Raw genomic sequence first — 19,303 nt, forward strand, 5'->3', positions numbered from 1 at the left:
CCGTAGTTGCTCCCCCAGACCTGTACACTGACTCCCTAGGAGCCTGCTGCTAAGAGTATCCAAGTGTGGACCCCAGGAGGCAGGAATGCTGGGGCTGAAGAGAGGGAATAAGGGGCAGGGGGCTGGGAACTATGGTATCAGCTTAGTGTTTCCAACCTCAGTCATTGCAGTAATAATACCCATTCCCTAATCAGCTCACTTTTTTTTTTCTTGAATATATTGTTAGTTGCGTACAATGAGATTGTAGGCTAGTTGTACATTTTTTTCTTAATACCCATTAAAGTAAATACACAACCTTTAATGAGTAACTGTTGCTACTTTTACCTACTGGGTGCAAAGGACTGCTCTCGGCAGTTCACATGAGTTAAGTAACTTGGTCTCCATGATAACCCCACCCCCATTTCACAGATGAGAAAACCGAGGGATCGAGAGGGAGTTCATTAGCCCAGGGTCACACAAGTTCAAAATCGGAGAGCTGGAATTCACATCTAGGGAGCTTGGCTCCAGAGCCTTATTCTCTAACCAGTGTGCTCTGCTAGACTTTCTTTAAATGGAAAAAACAATCCAGGGGACTTCCCTGGTGGTCCAGTGGTTAGGACTCTGTGCTTCCACTACTGGGGGTCTGGGTTCGACCCCTGGTCGGGCAACTGAGATTTCGCCAGCCTACAGGGATGGTCGAGGGCCACACTCTGGGAGCCCTGCGTCAGCTTACAGTGACAGCAAGCTCTGTTATCCTCTCCCCCCAATTCCTCCTGCCCCGGGCCAGAGGGGTGATTGATGACTGATGTGCTTAAGTGCTGATATCCCCTGGTACCAGGGCCTGGGACACCCAGGGGCGGCTGGGTCCAGGACACCCTGACTGCCCCTGCTGTATCTCATCCCCCTCTGCCCGGCCCACAGCGAGCTGGATTACTACGACTCCCACAACGTCAACACCCGCTGCCAGAAGATCTGCGACCAGTGGGATGCCCTTGGTTCCCTGACCCACAGTCGCAGGGAAGCCCTGGAGGTGAGGAGGGGCGATGCCACCCGCCGAGGTCTGTGCCTCGTTGCCCTCAGAGCAGGGGTCTTCCCCTGACCCCTTGGTGCCCCCGGACCCCTCTCCACCATACACACCTCCGGCTAGCCTGCTGACCTCCCTTCTCTGTCCCCGTCCCTCCCAACACGCACCAGAAAACGGAGAAGCAGCTGGAGACCATTGACCAGCTGCACCTGGAGTACGCCAAGCGGGCAGCCCCCTTCAACAACTGGATGGAGAGTGCCATGGAGGACCTCCAGGACATGTTCATTGTCCACACCATCGAGGAAATCGAGGTCCACCCCTTCCCCGCCCTTCTCGCGGCTCATGGGGCCTCCACGGGGCCGGGCTGCGCCCTCATCCCTCCTCTTCCTGCCCCCAGGGCCTGATCTCAGCCCACGACCAGTTCAAGTCAACACTGCCGGACGCTGACAGGGAACGGGAGGCCATCCTGGCCATCCACAAGGAGGCCCAGAGGATCGCCGAGAGCAACCACATCAAGCTGTCGGGCAGCAACCCCTACACCACCGTCACCCCCCAGATCATCAACTCCAAGTGGGAGAAGGTAGGCGGCACCCGCCCACCGGCAGGGCCGGGGCAGGACCAGCCGGGCGAGGGGGCCGCCCCCCTGACTGCTCCTGCCTGCGTCCCCTTCCCCAGGTGCAGCAGCTGGTGCCCAAGCGGGACCACGCCCTCCTGGAGGAGCAGCGCAAGCAGCAGTCCAACGAGCACCTCCGCCGCCAGTTCGCCGGCCAGGCCAACGTCGTGGGGCCCTGGATCCAGACGAAGATGGAGGTGAGGGCAGAGTTGAGGAAGAGCCCCCACTGAACGGGAGGCTGCTCACCCCTGGTGGGAGGGCCCCCGTGCTCCACGGGGCCGGTGGACTTGGGGGCCTGGTGGATCTGGGACCCAGCTCCCATGGCCTCATGGGATTAGGAGCGTCAGTAACATATTCATGGAAATGGCAGCACCCCATCCAGAGGGAAACTGTGCTAAGGGGTCAGGTAGAGAAGGGTTCGAGTCTCGACTCTCCCCTTGACGTACGATCGGGAGTCAGGCACAATTTGACCTCTGTGGCTCAGTTTTCTCATCCCTAAAAGGATGAGGAAAACCATTATTTCATTCCCTCAACAGACACTTTTGGGCACCGCCCTATGCCAGCCCCATCACAAGCACTGTGGTGTAGCTGTGACCAAGGTGGTCCGAGCTCAGACCCTCACCGCACTCTGCCCTCGTGACCCAGCCACGGGAAGGCTTGTAACCATGCCGACTTCGACTCGGGCCACCACTTCCGAGTGCTCAGTGTGCACTAGGCACCCCACTGACCGAAGTGGCCTCACTGAAACTCACGACAGCCCGAGAGAGGATCGGGCAGGTCGGCCGCGGGGCTCAGTGCCCCCTGCACGGCTTGGTCGCCGTGGGAAGCGAGGTGTGGGGTGCTCGTGCTCAGGAGCACGGGTTCTGAAGTCGCCAGGCCTGGGTTCCGATCCTGGCTCTGCCTCTTAATGTCATAAGTTGCCCTCTTTGGGCCTCGGTTTGCACCTCTGTGGAATAGGCCCGTCCCAGTCTTGGGCCTCACAGGGAGTCAAGGGGTTAGCCCTGTGGAGCGTTGCTGCAGAAACTGCATCGTGGCTGCTGTTACACGGGAGGGTGGGCTGGAGGGGACAGTAAGCAGCAGGCCTTCCCGGAGGGGACCCCTGGGCAGAGGCCCCGGGCTGGAGGCGCCCTGGCATTGGGCGGCCCGCGACAGACCGCCTCCTGGTGGCTGGTCGTGGCTGAGGGTCTGCCAGTCCCGCCCCCCAGTAGCACCACCCTCTGTGCAGGAGATCGGGCGCATCTCCATCGAGATGAATGGGACTCTGGAGGACCAGCTGAGCCACCTGAAGCAGTACGAGCGCAGCATCGTGGACTACAAGCCGAACCTGGACCTGCTGGAGCAGCAGCACCAGCTCATCCAGGAGGCCCTCATCTTCGACAACAAGCACACCAACTACACCATGGAGGCGAGCCTGCCACGCCCCCGCCCCGCTTTCCCTTTCACGAGCTTGGAGGGTTCCTACGGCAGCCCAGGCAGGGCCCGGCTGTCTTACTCCAAATGGGTTCTGCCCCGTAGAAAAGCGTCTCCTACGTGCGCTGTCTCCCGTTTCTCTCTGACCAAAAAGACTAGATCCAACGTTTACACGTTTTTAAAAATCGGTTTCTCCACCACTATTCTCCCATCACCATGACAACACACATCTCCAGACAAGCTCCCTGGAGAGCTGGGAGGGCAGGCAGCACCTGCCCCGCAGTGTGGCCTCAGCCATTTCATCCTCACTTGAGGACGCAGATCCAGCCAGCATGTGCGGGAATCCCATGCACCGGCTCGCTGCCGCCAGGTTACAGCATCAGGGCTGGTTGCCATCCTGTTGGTGGCTTGAAATGGTCCGTGGTGACAGCACTCAGACCGTGCAGATCGGAAGGTACCACCAAATAAAAGGGGGGAGGGGCTGTGTCCCCAGAAAGCTAGTTAAACACTGCCCAGCATGTCTCTGCACAGTTTCCCTGTGGATCCTGGCACAGGTATCAGGACCCGGTTGTCTGCTGCATCCGTCCCTGGGACATACACCGGTGTGACGTGAACCCCGCTGGTTGGCAGAGGCAGTAGGCGGGCACCGTGCCTGTGTCCCTGTGCACACGAGCCACACGGGAGAGTGTGGGGCTGGGTTGGCATTTGGGAGAAAGTTAGGGCGAGCCTGACTCCAGGCCATACACACCCCCGCACAAGGAGAAGCCAGTTCCGAGCCCCCCTCAGCTACAGCTGCGGTGGTCCCAGCATCCCCACCTGCCGGCCCAGCCCACACTCACGCCCTCATTCCTCCCGCAGCACATCCGCGTGGGCTGGGAGCAGCTGCTCACCACCATCGCCCGCACCATCAACGAGGTCGAGAACCAGATCCTCACCCGCGATGCTAAGGGCATCAGCCAAGAGCAGATGCAGGAGTTCCGGGCGTCCTTCAATCACTTCGACAAGGTGAGCCGCTCCCTCTGCACCTTGGTGTCTTCCCTCCCCACTGTCACCCCCCACCTTGCCCCCTCCGTCTTTGCATCTGTCCGTTTGTTCACATCACAGTTGCAGAGGCCACTCACAGGGGCCGGCAGGGCCCCAGCCACTGAAGGGGGTGCAGGGGTGCATCTCCTCGACCCACAGCGTGGGCGGCTTCCCTCAGGAAGAGAGAGGGGAGTCCCAAGCCCCGCCCCCGGGGCTGTGCATCCTCGCCCACCTGCCGATGCAACCCTGGACAGACAGGTCCCAGCACACCAGGGATTTGAGACCTGACCCAGGAATCTGATCCACACATACACACAGTGTCCTTAAGTCAGATTTGGTCTGGCAGCCCCTTTAGAGGGGCCCTGAGCCCTGAGTTTGCCCTGGGCCCTGCCGGGCCTGATGTGTCATCTGCCTGCTTTCTGTGGGTAGCATGTGCTCTGGGCGCTAGGCAGGGGCCCAGCAGGAGGGGGTGCAATCCCCTTTCTCCCACCCCAAATCCTGGAGGTGAGCAGAGCTCCCCCCCTTCCCTCCCAGGAGTCCTGGGACTCAAACCTCAATCCTGCACCTCTCAGCTCCCACCCCTGCTCTGGCCCAGAGGAGCTGGGAGGAGGCCTCTGACTGCCCTCCAGGCCACCCACGCCCCTCCACCTGCCCCACCCTGGCCATCACCTTGTCCATGTCACCTCTAACTCTGTGTTTCCCTCCCCCGTGTGTCCCCTCCCCCCGCCCTCTGCATGTGACCCGGGCCCCTCTCCCCGCCTCGGTGCCGGCCTGGTCTCCACACCGCCCCTTGTGCACACCTGCCTTCGGACGCCGGCAGGAGCACGGCGGGGCGCTGGGGCCGGAGGAGTTCAAGGCCTGCCTCATCAGCCTGGGCTACGACGTGGAGAATGACCGGCAGGTACGCGCCCCCTGGGCCCCAGCGGACTGTGGCATTAACTGCTCTTCTCTTTCTCTCTCTCCTTCTCTCTGTCTCCCCTCCCTCTGGCCGTCCCACCCCTTGCCATCATGTGTGCCATTTCACGGGCTCTCTTGCCTCCTCCCTGCCCTGTGTCTCTCCGGACACCTTCCCCCTTACCTGGTCTCTCGGGGCCGCCTCTGTCTCCCCCGCTCCCTGCCACTGTCCTGTTTCCCCGCTGTGCACACGGGGCGGCCCCTCTTGCCTACTCTGGGCCCGGTCTCCTCTGCTGTCCCTGCGTCTTCGAGCAGAAGCAGACAGGCAGCATGGACTCCGATGACTTCAGGGCTCTGCTTATCTCCACGGGATACAGCCTGGTATGCCGCCTCTGCCTGCCCTTGCTGCTGTGCCTCTTCTCCTCCCCATCCTCCGTCCCTCCCCCTCCTCCGTCCCTCCCCCTCCTCCGTCCCTCCTCACCGCCTCCAGAATGTCCGCGTCCTCGGGGACACTCCACCAGAGCAGCACGGCCTGGCCTGCCTCCTCCTCCTCCGCTGCATCTGCTGGTTGGGGTCCCTCCGATGACTCCCTGAGCCTCCCACCTCCTTTCCTGGAAGTCTCCGGAGAGAGGAGGTCAGGCCTCCAGCTCTCTCTCCCCTTCTCTTTCTCTTTCTTTCTTTCTTTCTTCCTCGCCCTCCGGAGCTAACTTGCGAGCCAGGGCTGAGGAGCCGTGGGCCTGTTAGATCCACTCCCCAACTCCCCACTTCCCAGAAACGCGGGACGGGACGAGCAGAGGGTGCACGTCCCAGGGCTGGGGCAGGTGGGGCAGTCGGCCGGGGAGCCAAGACCCTTGGAGGCGGGCTGACGACACCTGTCGTGTGCGCTGGGGTCGGGCCCTGCTCTCCTGACCCGGTTCTAGCCACCGGGCCAGCCCGGCCGCCCTGCTCCACTGAAAGGTCGCCTGTCCCCCGCCCACCCCCCTCGCAGGGTGATGCCGAGTTCAACCGCATCATGAGCGTGGTTGACCCCAACCACAGCGGCCTCGTGACCTTCCAAGCCTTCATCGACTTCATGTCGAGGGAGACCACCGACACAGACACGGCCGACCAGGTCATCGCCTCCTTCAAGGTCCTGGCCGGGGACAAGGTGAGCAAGACACCTGGGAGGCACCCAGCGGCCAGCGGGGAGGGGCCCTCGCGGCCAGGGCTGGGCGTGAGGGGCCGGGTGGGCCAGCGTCCGTGTCGGGGGTGACCCAGATTCCCGCCCTGCCGCCCCCAGAACTTCATCACAGCCGAGGAGCTGCGGAGAGAGCTGCCCCCCGACCAGGCCGAGTACTGCATCGCCCGCATGGCCCCGTACCAGGGCCCTGATGCCGTGCCCGGGGCCCTCGACTACAAGTCCTTCTCCACAGCCCTGTACGGCGAGAGCGACCTGTGAGGCCCCCACCGGAGAAACCCTGACCAAACACCCCTCCTCACAGCCTCCAGGAGGGGCTGGGGGAGCTCTTCTGCCCCCACCCCCACCCCCCCGCTGCAAGGGCACCCCCTGGCCCCGCTCCTCTGACTCTGTATCTATGCAAAGCACTCTCTGTCAGTCCTTTCTGGGCGGGAGCGGGGTGGGCAGGGAGGGGCTGGGGCAGGCTCTCTCCTCTCTCTTTGTCGGTGGCCAGGAGGATCTCCCCTCCCCCTGGACGGGGGTGAGGGAGGCTTCCGGGTCAGCGCTTCTGGTCTGGTAAATATATATGATGTGTTGTTTTGTTCTGTTTTTTTAACTCTGTGGAGGGGACAGTGGATCCTCACAGCAAAACAGGCCCCCTCCAAGCCCTAGAAACGCCCACCCCTCACCACCCCCCTGGTCCATTCCTTCTCCCCTGAGGTCCCTTCAAGGCCTCCCACATCCAGGCCAAAGCCCGACGTGCCTTGTCCAGGAACCGCCCGGGCCTGCGATGGGCCCCGCAGAGGGCGCCACAGCCGCCCGGCAGGAAAGAGGACCAGCCTGCTCCCTGCTCCCCTGTCCCCTCCCCTCACTTGGCGTCGCCAGGAGATGAGGGGCTTCAGCTCAGTCCCCACTCTTCTGCACCAGGAGTGGGGTTGGGCAGACCAGCCTCCCACCCTCACCCCCAGCCAGCCCCCACCTTGCTTTGTCTGGACCTGTGTATCTCTCAGATTTTCTAAGGACCCCCTCCAACCGCAAAAAAAAAAAAAAAAAAAAGAAAAAAAAGAAAAAACATACACACAAAAAAAACACACACAAAAAAACACAAAAATCCACAAAAAAACTATGAAAAAAACCTTTCAGAGAATTACTATTTACTTTATTAACTTACGGATTTATTATATAAATATATATTCACCTAGCAGCATATCTTCGCCGCCTCTTGCTCTCATAATGAAGACATAGCTGATTTGCTCCCCTCCCCCAGCCCCTTACTGATTTCTCTCATGTCTGCCGTCGGTGTGGGTCTCTGGGGACCCCCCGAGGCGGAGGGTGGGCTGCTGGCCTAGCTGCCTGTTAGTGGATGGTTTCACTCCACCACCTCCCCCCCCCCTTTTTTTTGAGTTTATTCCGATTGATTATTTTTTTTCTCGGTTTCTGGATAAACCACCCTTCTGGGGACAGGATAATAAAACATGTAATATTTTTAAGAAGGATTCCTACAGTGTCCTCTTTTTCTATCTGTTCTCCACCTCTTAGGAGAGCGATGATAGAGCACCTCTTCCCAGAGTGAGGTGGGGTGTGGGAGTGCCCTGATCCCTGTTCCCATGAGTGTGTGAAAGTAGGAGTGCTGTTGGGGACCCACTCCAGGCCAGGCACTGTTCTAAGCATGTAACGTGGGCTAACTCGTGCAGCCTGCATGAGAAAGGTGCTGTTACCATGCCCATTTACCAGAGAGGTGCAGTGACTTGCCCGGTGTCACCCAGCTGGTGAGTGGTGGGGCCAGAAGTCAGCTCCAGGTAGGCTGGCTCCCAAGGCCACGCTCTGAATCACTGCTTAACGTCAGGGCATCAGCCCCCTCCCTGTAGAGGAAACCCTGGTCCGGGCTGGGAGAAGGGAAAGGCAGGGCTCCCAGGCTGAGGTCCTAGATGGTGCCCACCTCCATCCACTGGGCAAGAGGAAACAGCAGGCATGAGGCAGGGGACTCCTGACACTCCCGTGCCACCCCTCCCTGCAGCCCAGGCTCACCTGTCTGTGGGTCAGGCAGACGACCCCCTTGCCTCCATCCAGGTGCTGGCTGCAGTGACCTGTCAGAGAGGGGCAGGGTGAGCACCCACCTCCCTGGTCCCCCTACCATGGAGGCATCCTCCCTCTGTCCCACCAGTGCCAGGGATGACACGGAAGATGCAGGCGAGCTTGGCCGTGCAGGACACGAAGTGCTCAAAGTCCACGCGCAGGCCGCTGTCCCGGTAGTGGCTAGTGAGGGCCTGGGTCAGCTGGAAGCCTGGGGGAGGCCGCCTCTGAGCCTGGGCTGCCCCGGGAGCCCCACCTCAGGGTCATACCCCTCCCCACCGACTCCCCAGGGAAGGCAGACACCAGGGGGGCCTGGTCCCACCTCTGCCTCATCCCAGCCCTGAGGCCACGGGCAGCTCCCTTCACTTCTCTGGACTTCAGTTTCCTTATCTGTCAAATGGGGACTATGATAGCCCTGACCCTATAAGGTCGTGTGGAGATGTTATATGTAGAGAGCTTAGGACAGTGTCTGGCACATCATAACTATGGTATTATTATTCCTTTAAACTCTGCAGGATTTCTGCAAATAGACACTAGAGAATATTTCTGTGCAGCAAAGCATTTTTGTCAGCCCCGTATGGAGTCAATTTCCTGATGCTCCATATCAGGGGCGATTTCTGGAGTTCAGAAATCACCTCCGATGAGGAATCATCCAACAGAGGCTTTTAAAAGCCAGTCCTTGTGAAACCCCTTACCTAGGTTACTGGGCCCTAGTGACCATGACTTCCTGGTTACCCCTCCCCAGGGCCCCCTGTTGTCCCCAGCCACCTGGTGGCCTGCACAGGCTGCACCTCATCTCCTGCTCCCCACCCCCTCCTCTACTTGACCTTGGGCTTTGCCTTGCCTTCTTTGCACTTGATGTTCCCTCCGCCCAGAACACCATGTTCTCTCTCAGCCTGGAGTGTTCCTACTCTGATACACGCCTCCTTCAGGAAGTACTCTCAGATACTCAGCCCCCAGCAAGCAGCATCAAGCTCCTCCTCTGGGGTCCCACAGCTCACGTCCTTGCCCTGACCCCTCTGGGCCTCCACATCCCTGCCCTGAGCCCTCTGGGCTGTCACTGTCTTTGGTGGCTCTGGCTGCGCCTGCACTGGGCAGGGGAGTGAGTGGTGGGTGAGGTCCGGGAAGGGCTTCTGGTCACCACTGAATCCCCAGCATCAGCCAGCACAGGGCCTGGAGCGGAGCAGAGCGGGGCTCGGGGTGTTTGTGGGGCAGAGGGTAGGATTGGATCGGAGCAGGTTCTTTCTCCTGTCCGTCCCCGCAGCCCAGGATGGCCCGGGTCTCCAGACCTTGCTCCCAGCTGGCCCGCTCCCTGGTATTCCCTCCACCATGCACACCACCTTTCCCTTGCCTGTCAGCTCCAGGCTCACACACAAGTCCCTGACCCTGGACTTGCCTCTCCCTCCTCCCTCTCATACATATATAAAAATTTTTAAAGAGCTGTCCTCCCAAGGCCTCATGGGGCTCTCCTGTCTTCCTCCACCGATCTCCTCTCTGACCACCTCCTCCTCCCCACTTGGCTCCAGCCACACTGGCCCCCTGTCCTCATCTCCGTCACTGGGCCCCTCGTTCACTCCGCTGCACCACACCAGCCTCCTCAGGGCCTTTACACTGACTTTCCCCATCTGGACCGCTCTTCCCCGGAGTCCCCCAGGCTCACTCCCCCTCCTTCCGGTCTCTGTTCACACATCACCCAAGTGAGTCCTTCCCTGACTGCCATGTCTCAACCCACACCTCACCCCCTGTGGGTCCCAGCACCATGGCCTGTTTCCTTTTGCCACCGTAGGACTTCTCACCATCTTTCCTGGACGTTCTGCTTGTTGGGTGTCTGTACCATCAGCACGTCGGCCCCTTAGAGCACTCCTCTGCCTAGACTAACACCAGGCTTGTACCAGGCGCTCGGGCATACCGCGTGAACAGTACAGCCTTCCACCTTCCCCCACCCTCTCTTGCCTCTGCTACTGCCTACCTGGGACTCTTGTTTCTCAGGCTCACATCTCCTAATCTTCTCTCTGACTCCATCTCCCCCGTCTTGAGTTCCCTTCTTTTCCTGCACCTCCCTGCACCTTTGACTTCCCCCCTCAGGGTCTCCTCCTGCCTCTCAGACTCTGGGTCACATCACCCCCAGCCCCCCATCTCCCCATGTCTCACCCTTGCCTTTGCTGTGGCAGATGAGCCCTGGGGTGGGGTGGGGGTCTGGGAGTTCTGTGTCTGATCCCAGACCACACCCCATCCGCGCAAGGTCGGGTGGGGGACGGATCACACGCACTTTTCCAACTGCGCAGCCCAGGGAAAAAGTTGCTCTCTGCCTCTGTTCATTGGCTAGGATTTTTGTGCTCCCACACGAATGGGGTTTTCTACGTCTTCTGGAAGAACTCAGCCTTTCAGTGGGAGCCTTCCTTTGGGCTCTCTGGCATGTGGTCATGGAAGCTGCATTCCCCAGCACTAAACCCTTTGGGCTCCATTCCACAGGCTCCTCCTGGCCACCCTGTGTATTAGCCATTTTACAGAGAGGGAAATGGAGGCTCCAGGCGCTCAGGGCCACCCAAGCAGTCCAGGAGTCCAGGACATTCTACCATGAGGTCCTGGGGGCTGGGGCTTCTCAGACACCAGCTCCCATCCCCCCCTTCCCCTCCCAGGAGGGCCGCACTCCCACCCTCAGTGCCCTCCTCCCCCCACACAGAGGATTCTCCCCTTTGGGCCTCTCTCAGGGTCACCCATTTCCTGCCAAGAGTGGGCAACTGAGGTGTGGGCTTTGTGGATGGCAGGGGAGGAGTACAGGGGAGGAGGGGGAGCAGATCCGTCCCCAGGATCCCGCAGGACCTCTGTCCATACCCACTGCGTTCAGGGCCAGCCTCAGTTCATAGGAGTTCATGGTTCCAGAGGTGTCCTCAGCGGACTTGTCAAATGTGGCCTGGGCAGGGAGGTATTGGTCAGTCCCACCCCCAGGCCCCTGAGCACCCTGAAGGAGGCTGAAAGTGGGTCTCGGAGCCAGACAGCCTGAGTTCCCACCCACATCCCTTTCTTCCTGGCTGCACTGTGCAAGCAGCTTAACCACTTTGGGTGTCTGTTTCCCAATCGGTAAATTGGGAATAACAGTACCAGCAGTAAGAGGGGTGTTGTGAGGACAAGGTGATATTCTAATCACAAAGGGCTTAGTGAGGGCTCAGTGAACAGTGGCTTACCACTTGCAGTGTGGGGAGGCCTAGGACCATCTCCTCCTCACAGGGATCCAGAGGCGGGGCGGGGGGGGGGGGGCGGGAATTATCGCCTCCCAGTGGTAGACAAGCAAAGGCCCCTCAGGTCACACAGCCAGAAGGGGCTGAGCTGGGAGCTGGGAGCTGGGAGCTGGGATTCCAACACAAGATCCAAGTCTGCTCTTGATCCTTGAGCTATTTAGTGCCCCTAGAGGGACAACAAAGGGGTGTATGGAGCAGGGATATCCCAGCCAGGTGCCTCCGGGTTGGCGTGGTGTGGTCAAGTTCCCCTTCTCCCCTGGGGCCCTGCTAGCCCACAGAGCACCTCTGCCCATGTTAGTAAAGGTGCCTCTCCCTCCAGAAGGAGGTGCCCTGCCCAGCCCCCATCTTACCTGCCACTCCAGGAGGTGGCCCCAGAGCTGCTGGAAGTGGTACAGGTCGAGGCTTCGCCCATGCTGGGGATGCGGCATCTGGTTAAGGTCAATGTCCCCAGAAGGGAAGCGGAGGCCATCCTCCCTACCCAGGCAATGCCCCCATCATATACCCCAAAATGCTGCAGCAGCTGCTCACAGGTCCTGAGCCCGATTTCTCTGGGAGTCCATGCATGGGCCCTGGCTACAGGGGAAAAAAATGGCACTTCCTGCGTACTGGCCATCATTGTAAGTGATAGGGATTATTGTTATCCTCAATAATCCTTTCTGAAACTGAGGTGCAGAAAGCCATGTGACTGCTAGAAACTAGTAGAGCTGGGGTTTGAACCCAGGCATGGGGGTCTGGGTCTGTGCTCAGGACAGTTACACTTCCGTAGAGGAAGATGGGCTTATACGTGGCCATGGCCTTGGCCACGGGTCCTATCACAGAACCCACAGGTCTGGCTACAGGGGAGACGCCAGCAGGCTGAGCCCAGGGTTCCCATGGCCTGACTCCCAGAAGCATCGTGGATTAACACACATGGGGACTCTGTGGAGTCCACGCTTGGTCCCCAACTCACCAGGCTCCAGGGCAATGCTTAATAAGGTCTGGAGCTGAGGGGCATTGAACTCTTCCTCCTGGTAAGGAGAGAGCCGGTTGTGAGCCTACACTCGGCAGTCATTCAACAAACAGCCCGGGGCCGCCCAGACAGCATGCTGGGTGGTGCTGGGACACAGCAGGCACTGAGAGAGGCCCAGGCCTGCCCTCTCAGAGCTCCTGGTCCAGGAAGGGAGTGAGACATGTCCGCAGAGTGGTCAGGGCTGCAATGGGGAAGCACTGGGCTGCGGGAGCCCACAGAGGACAAGCAGCTGACCAGCCTGGGGGAGGGTCAGGGCATGTTGGAAAGACAAGGCCTTAGCCTGGCAGGGGTTGTGAAGGGAGAGAAAGCAGTCCAGGGGGAGGGTACAGACTGAGCAAAGGCCCTGAGGCAGGGAAGAGCTGTGAGCATTTTGAGAAAAGAAGCTCATGAGATTTAAGCACAGACAGACTGAGCAATCAAAGCAAAATGAGATGTCTAGGATGAGGGAGAAAGGGAGGGAGGGAGGGAGGGAGGGGTACATGGCGAGGGGAGGGGAGGGAAGGGAAGGGACCCCCTTAGCCCTGCCCCATCTCCTCACCTCTCCTGCCAGCACCTGAAACAGCTGCTCCATCTCCAGCTCCAGGGGAATGTAGGGGACCTGTGGGGTAGGGGGTGTTTAGTTCTGGCCAAGAGGACTCCCGCCCCCCAGCACACACACACCCTCGCACCCCTTCCCAGAGCAGCGTCTCACCATGAGGGCACGCAGGTCGGCGCTGATCACATCATCTATCTCCCTGCAAATTACAGACGGGAGATGGGGGAGGGGACTGCTCACCCCGCGGCTGGGGATATGGGCCGCGCGGGGTCTCAGCTGAGGCTCGGGTGGGGTCTAGGCGGGATCCTGGGGGCGCTGGGCTGACCCAGGTGTGGGGCAGGGGATCCCGGGGCGGAGCAGGGGATCGCGGTTCACACTGCGGTGTGGCGGCGCTCAGAGAACACGCGCAGCGTGAAGTCGGCCTCGTCGCTGGCGCGGGCGGCGCTAGGTACCACGTCGCGGCCGGCACAGAAGGGCGAGCGGTCGGCGCGGGGAGTCCCACAGTCCCAGCAGCTGGGGGGCAGGGCGGCGTGACCACCGCCGTCCAAGTTCACCCCACCCAGCCTCCGACCCACTGCATCCCCCACACCGCCCTGTCCAAACCCACTGGTCACCCATCACCCCAAGCGCGTCCCAGGCCCCCAGGTTGTCCCAGCCGCTGGGGCTGGCTCAGAGATGGATGGAATCTGGGGTCCTATCTGATACCCACCTCCTCTAGGATCTGTAAGAAGGAAGAGCAAGGGGAGTCAGGGCCAGGCGGAGGCAGCCACCCCTCAGAGTCCCCCTGCTCCGGCTCCGTCCACACCCCTCCCTCTCTTTTCTTCCCATCCCACCCCTTCTAAAGCCCCTGCCCCAGGCCTTCCGCACCCCTCCCCCTCCCTCCCATCTGTGCCCTCTGCTTCCCTGTCCCCTCCCTGATCCTCAGCCTTTCCTCCAGCCCTTTCTCTGTCTCCTTTCTGAGCCCCAGCCTCTCCCTCTGAGCCCTCCCTAGCCCCTCAGTGTCTCCTTGACCCCCACCTCCGAGTTCCTCAGCTGCCTCCTGACTCTGACCCTCGGCCCCCATCCTGTACCCCCTCGGATCCCCCCTTTGGCCTCCTGTACCTCCATGCCTCTGTGTTCCCCCCATTGCCTCTTCCAGCCCAGGGTCCCACCTGGAACACATGGAAGCCCACGGTCAGGTATGTGAGGCTCTGGGCCCTCAGGCGCTGCCGGTTGCACTGGATGAGTGAGATTAGCACAGTGCATTTGGGGGTGCGCCCCCACAGTGCGGGGCCCCGCGCCCCTGCTGTCCCCCAGCCCTCCTAGGGCCCCTTGTCCTCCTCCTCATCATCATCATCAGGCTCCAGCAGCGTCAGCCAGAACTGGGGGTGAGTCCAGAAGGTTTCTAGTAAAGGACAAAGAAACAGGGTTACCCAGCCTGCCACGGCCCCCCTTGCTTGCCTTCAGGGGCCCCTCCAGGCCTCACCGGCACCAGGCTGGCCCCCGCCAGAGTTGAAGCTGCGTACCCAGCAGCCTTGGAAGGTGTGGATGTGCCTGCCGCCTCCAGCCGGGCTGGGGACCAGCACCTCGGGGCTCAGCGAGCAGACCTGGATGGTGGCGAAATGGCAGAGGAAGTCCTGCAGCTCCACCCTGGACGGTGGCCAGCAGTCAGACCCTGGCCCGGCCCCCACCCCAAATAGCTCATGACCCCCCAAGTCACAAAGCCCCTAAATTCCTTAAATGTCGCCAAGTACACTTCAGTCCCCCAAATAATACACGTCTCCAGAAATAACCCTCAAATTAGAGCCCTCCAGCTCCCTCAGATTTCTCCAAGTCCTCAGAAATGCCCTACAAATAGCCAAGATCCACAAATTTCCCCCAGATATTGTCAAATTGCCTTCAACCCCCAAATATCAAGACCCTCAGATTCTCTATTACCAGTAAGTATCCTTCAGCCCCTCAATGTTCCCAAATCTCAAGAAATGCCCCAGTGTCACCAAGCCTCCCTCAACTGCCCTAAATATTATCCATCCCCCTTCAACCCTCCAAAGATTACTATGCTTCCAAGTTCCCTAATGTTACTGCTAATTCTAATTCGACTCCCCGAAATAGAACCCAACTCCCGAATTACCACAGATATAGACAGTTTCTCCGCATTAGGGCCCACCCCCATGAACTTCTCCCATGTCCCTTCAAGTGGGACTTGCCCCCTCCCTGACGCTGCTGGCCTGGCGCCCCTCCCCAAAGCAGACCGGGGACCCTGCCCCACTCACCAGAACTAGCCATCCTCCTTTTTCACCAGCAAGGCATCTCGCCACTCAGCGGGGAGCACGTCCCAGCGTGGGCAGCTGGGGAGACCGAGGTTTAAGGGGTGGGCAGGTGGGACCGAGCCACCCACCCACCCCAGATCCATCCCACCTGTCACTCCAGGCCCCAGGCCACTCCACTCGGCCCCGTGGGCTCCGCAGCCGCAGCAGACGCACGTTGGTGAAGCCCAGTGACACCTAAGGGAGACGTGGTCAGTGGAGGTTTGGTGCTGGGACACCCCCTGCCAGCCCACCCTGGGGGTTCCTCACCTTGTGTGTGCCTGTGACTGAATATGCGTGTCCCTTCACCAGCCCATCTTCTGTACGGTACTCGCCCCGATCACTCTGGGAAGAGAACAGGACAGTGAGCCATAGCGGGGGTCAGAGCTCCCCTCTGCATCCCCATCTCCTTTCACCAAAGCAGGAGTCACCCAGAGCACCTAACTGAATGGCACCAGGCTCCGAGAGGGGCTGAGAGTTGGCGAGTGAAGGCAAGAGGAGAGAGAGGCAGAGGGAGACAAGAGACCAAAACAGATTTGAAGAGGAGAGACATAGGACTTCCCTGGTGGCACAGTGGTTAAGAATCCACCTGCCAACGCAGGGGACACGGGCTCGAGCCCTGGTCTGGGAAGATCCCACATGCGACGGAGCAACTAAGCCCGTGTGTCACAACTACTGAGCCTGCGCTCTAGAGCCCACGAGCCACAACTACTGAAGCCCGTGCTCCTCAACAAGAAACCACCGCAATGAGAAGCCCGTGCACCACAATAAAGAGCAGCCTCTGCTCACCACAACTAGAGAAAGCCCGCGCGCAGCAACGAAGACCCAACACAGCCAAAAATAAAAAATATAAACAAATTTATTTTTTAAAAATTTACTAAAAATATAAATAAATAAAGAGGAGAGACATAGAGACACGGGGACAAAGAAAGATACAGAACAGAGAGGAAAAGATGTGGGGAAATGCAAGAGACACTCAGTAACTGAGTAGAGGATTAAATAAATGAATGAACGAATGAGTTAGACTGACTCAGTGAATGAATATGTGACTGGGTCACAGATGGACATACGACCCAAACTGAGCCCGTGAAAAATCAGTCCTGAGACTTTTGTTGAAATTCTCAGAAAGAGGCACTTTTTTTTTCACACACACACATCCCCCGGGGGCAGTAGGAGGAACCTGCAGCTGTGGGGCCCACTTTTGTGCCCATGAGAGGAAAGCCTGCCTGTGAGTGAATCTAACCCAGAAGCAAGAATAGAAAAACACATTCGCAACATCCACTAAGCACCTGGATCCAGCTGTACCTGAAGCTTAATTAGTCATGAGAGCAAATAAATGTCCTTTTGACTTGCTGGCATTAGATTTGTGAGAGACAATAAGCCAACAGTGAAAGCAGAGGGGAGAAAGACACAGGACGCCACCCCTCTCTAGCTGTGACTGCACTCTGGTCCTGGCGGGGGTCTTCATTGGAGTCTGACTCTCTCACCAGGGCAGTGGCTCCCACGAGGGACTCCTTGGCCAGGGCATGGCACAGGGTAGAGACGAGGCCTGGAGTGTCCTGCCTCAGGTAGAGCACATCGCCCACACCGCGTGTGAAGTCCACGAAAGCCTCATTCATGTGGCCGCCTCGCACCACCTCATAGGAGCCATGGAGCCTGTGGGAGCAGGTCTCGGGTGGGGTGTCTGAGGCATGGGCGAGTATCTTGGGCAACCATGGGAATGTGGGGGGCCTCTGTCTCAGGCTGTGAGGTCCCAAGGGCTATCCCCCAAATTTGCAGACTCTTAAGGAGGGTGCACTTGGGAAGCCCTGGGAAATTTGGCTGGTGCCTCCTGGGGCCACCAGGACTGCGTGATTTGGGGGTCACAGAAGAGCTCTGTCAGAATTCTGGGCATCCTGGGGGCTGTGTCTGACACTTTGAGTCTGTGGGAGATGTCTGCTTTGGGGGGTGATCCCTATGGGGTTTGTCAGGGATTTCAGAGCTGCAGAATGGGGAAAAGTGAAGATTTAAGGGTCCCAGGGATTACACCCAATATTTTGGAGGTGTCTTGGGTTTCTCAAGGGATCAGGAGAGATTGTCTGAGATTACAGGTCCCCCAAGGGGACTGCTTAGATTTGGTGACTCCGGGGCCTGATACGAGATTTCAGTCTCCTTCAGAATTAAGAGTGTTCAGTGGGTATCTAGGAATATTTTGTGTGAAATATCAATGGAGGGGGACTTCCCTGGTGGTCCAGTGGTTAAGCCTCTGTGCTCCCAATGCAGGGGGCGCGGGTTCAATCCCTGGTCAGGGAACTAAGATCCAGCATGCCACAAGGCACGCCCCCCCCCAAAAAAAATCAGGGAGGCGTTTATGATTTGGAGGTCCTCAGGCCATGGTATGACATGAGGGTCCTGTGGGCTGTACCTTGGTTTGAGATCTTTGGCGGGGTGTCTAGAGGATCCCAGAAGTCGGGGGTTTCCGGTGTGCCCTGTGGCTTGGGGCTTGCTGGCTGGGACTTGGGGCTGCCACTGGTGGCGTCGGGGTCCTTACTTGGCGTAGGCCTTTTCCAGGAGTGGGTCCCAGAACTCGTTCCGCTGACCCGAGCACACGAACATCAGCTTCCCCTCATGCACAGGCAGCCTGTTGTCCCCCACGACGTCCACCCAGCAGCCAAACTGCCAGAGCTGGTGGGAGAAGGGGAGGGGCCTGGGCTCGGCTTCCCACCTCCAACCCTGCTGGGACCCAACCTCTGACGCCTGACCCTGCTGTACCAGTCCGGGAATTACAGCCCCAAGGGGACAGTGTCAACTATGAAATCCATGTCACCCTGGGGGAAACTGAGGCATGAACAGAGGAACCGAGCTTTACCTGGAAGTGGAAGACGCCTGCGTAGCCATCTTGGAAGCCCTGTCCCGGGGGGACCACCTGGGACAGGAGTCGTGGGTACAGAGTGATGGAGGCAGCCGCTGCAAGAAACCAGCAGTTACCTGGCAGGAAAGGCTGGGATTGGGGGAGGGTGGAAAGAGGGAGACCGAGGCACCAGGAGAGGAGAGCCTGAGAGGGAGAGGGAGGGGCAGGGGGAGGCTGAGGGCGGAGCTGTCGGGGTCCCCACTGCAACCTGCCAGATCTGGGGGCTCAGCATGGGTTCAGTGGTCTCACCCAGACTCCCCTGACACATGTCTGTTCGGCTCATGTCCTCACAGATGAACTGGGGCTCAGCGCAAAACTCCTGGGGGAGATGGGGGAGTCCAGATCTCAACCAGGAAGGGGAGGGAGGGAGCAGCTGGGGGTCAGATGCCTGGGCCCCCTCCTGCCCTCGCGGCTCTGGAGTAATGAGTGCCTCCAACCCCATGAGAGGCTTGTAAAACCTGTGGGCAGCCGTTTGGCTTCCCTGGGCCTCCCCTGACCCAGGATTGCTGAACCTGCTCTGAGCTGGTCCCACAGTGACACCTCCTCCCTCAGACCAGGAGCCCAGCCCCCATCCACACATTACATGGGGCCTCTTCCATTCCACCCCTTTGGCCTTCTCCAAGTTGGGCCCCAGCTGGTCATAGCCAAGGGCATCAGGGCCAGCAGGGAAGTAGGGATCTCGGAACAGGATCCCCTCATCCAGGCAGGCTGCTCGGATTGCTTTGTAGTTCTGGCCCCGAAAGGGCTTTGGGCCCTTGGTTCCAGGCCCTGCCTCCTCGTTCACCAGCTGGATGGTGACTCTCTTGCTGCCATACGCCATCCAGACACTGTGGGCTCACAGGCCGGCTCCAGGCCCTTTAATCTCCTGAGTCATGGGGGTGGGGCCTTCCCTCCATCTGAGCCCAGATGGGGGTCTTTAGGCAGAGAGGAATCTTCCCTCGTTAATATTAATTGATGGTTTGGGGTGCCGGGGAGCAAGGATGCCTCTTCAGTGTTTTCCTCCTCAGGGCGTGGGGCCTTCAGTTGTGGCCAGGGTAGCAGCTTAATGGGCTTGGCCAGCAGCAGGAGGGAAGGTGGGCAGAGCTGACGGAGGACTGGCTGCTGCTGTGGGAGTGCCTAGAAGGAGGTCAGTGTGGGCGGTGCATCTCTGCCAGCTTGTCCCTGCAGGCCTCC

General features: G+C 59.5%; 2 protein-coding genes across 2 annotated transcripts in view; one reads left to right on the forward strand and one right to left on the reverse strand.

The window, feature by feature from the left end:
* ACTN4 (actinin alpha 4) overlaps positions 1 to 7,592 on the forward strand; it is a 72,870-nt gene extending 65,278 nt beyond the window's left edge. Inside the window, exons 13-21 of the mRNA XM_082608024.1 lie at positions 901 to 1,009; positions 1,174 to 1,314; positions 1,401 to 1,583; positions 1,679 to 1,813; positions 2,842 to 3,021; positions 3,885 to 4,031; positions 4,870 to 4,950; positions 5,932 to 6,090; positions 6,223 to 7,592. Coding sequence (XP_082464150.1) covers positions 901 to 1,009; positions 1,174 to 1,314; positions 1,401 to 1,583; positions 1,679 to 1,813; positions 2,842 to 3,021; positions 3,885 to 4,031; positions 4,870 to 4,950; positions 5,932 to 6,090; positions 6,223 to 6,381 — 1,294 coding nt within the window. The 3' untranslated portion in view covers positions 6,382 to 7,592. The remainder of the gene's footprint in view (positions 1 to 900; positions 1,010 to 1,173; positions 1,315 to 1,400; positions 1,584 to 1,678; positions 1,814 to 2,841; positions 3,022 to 3,884; positions 4,032 to 4,869; positions 4,951 to 5,931; positions 6,091 to 6,222) is intronic.
* Positions 7,593 to 7,813: 221 nt separating this feature from the next.
* CAPN12 (calpain 12) lies at positions 7,814 to 19,083 on the reverse strand. The gene is given in 23 exon segments (XM_082606666.1): positions 7,814 to 8,186; positions 8,279 to 8,410; positions 9,122 to 9,262; positions 11,008 to 11,086; positions 11,762 to 11,824; positions 11,914 to 11,984; positions 12,361 to 12,418; positions 12,959 to 13,018; positions 13,112 to 13,154; positions 13,331 to 13,548; positions 13,665 to 13,676; positions 14,107 to 14,256; positions 14,260 to 14,339; positions 14,421 to 14,584; positions 15,208 to 15,212; positions 15,216 to 15,282; positions 15,353 to 15,438; positions 15,511 to 15,585; positions 16,728 to 16,896; positions 17,771 to 17,904; positions 18,089 to 18,207; positions 18,380 to 18,449; positions 18,714 to 19,083. Coding segments are annotated over 23 exon segments (2,478 nt in total). The 5' UTR covers positions 18,951 to 19,083; the 3' UTR covers positions 7,814 to 7,941.
* Between the last annotated feature and the right edge of the window lie 220 nt (positions 19,084 to 19,303).

Source organism: Mesoplodon mirus (genome assembly GCF_964341445.2).
Source record: "Mesoplodon mirus genome assembly, chromosome: 19".
In the NCBI taxonomy this organism is placed as follows: domain Eukaryota; kingdom Metazoa; phylum Chordata; class Mammalia; order Artiodactyla; family Ziphiidae; genus Mesoplodon; species Mesoplodon mirus.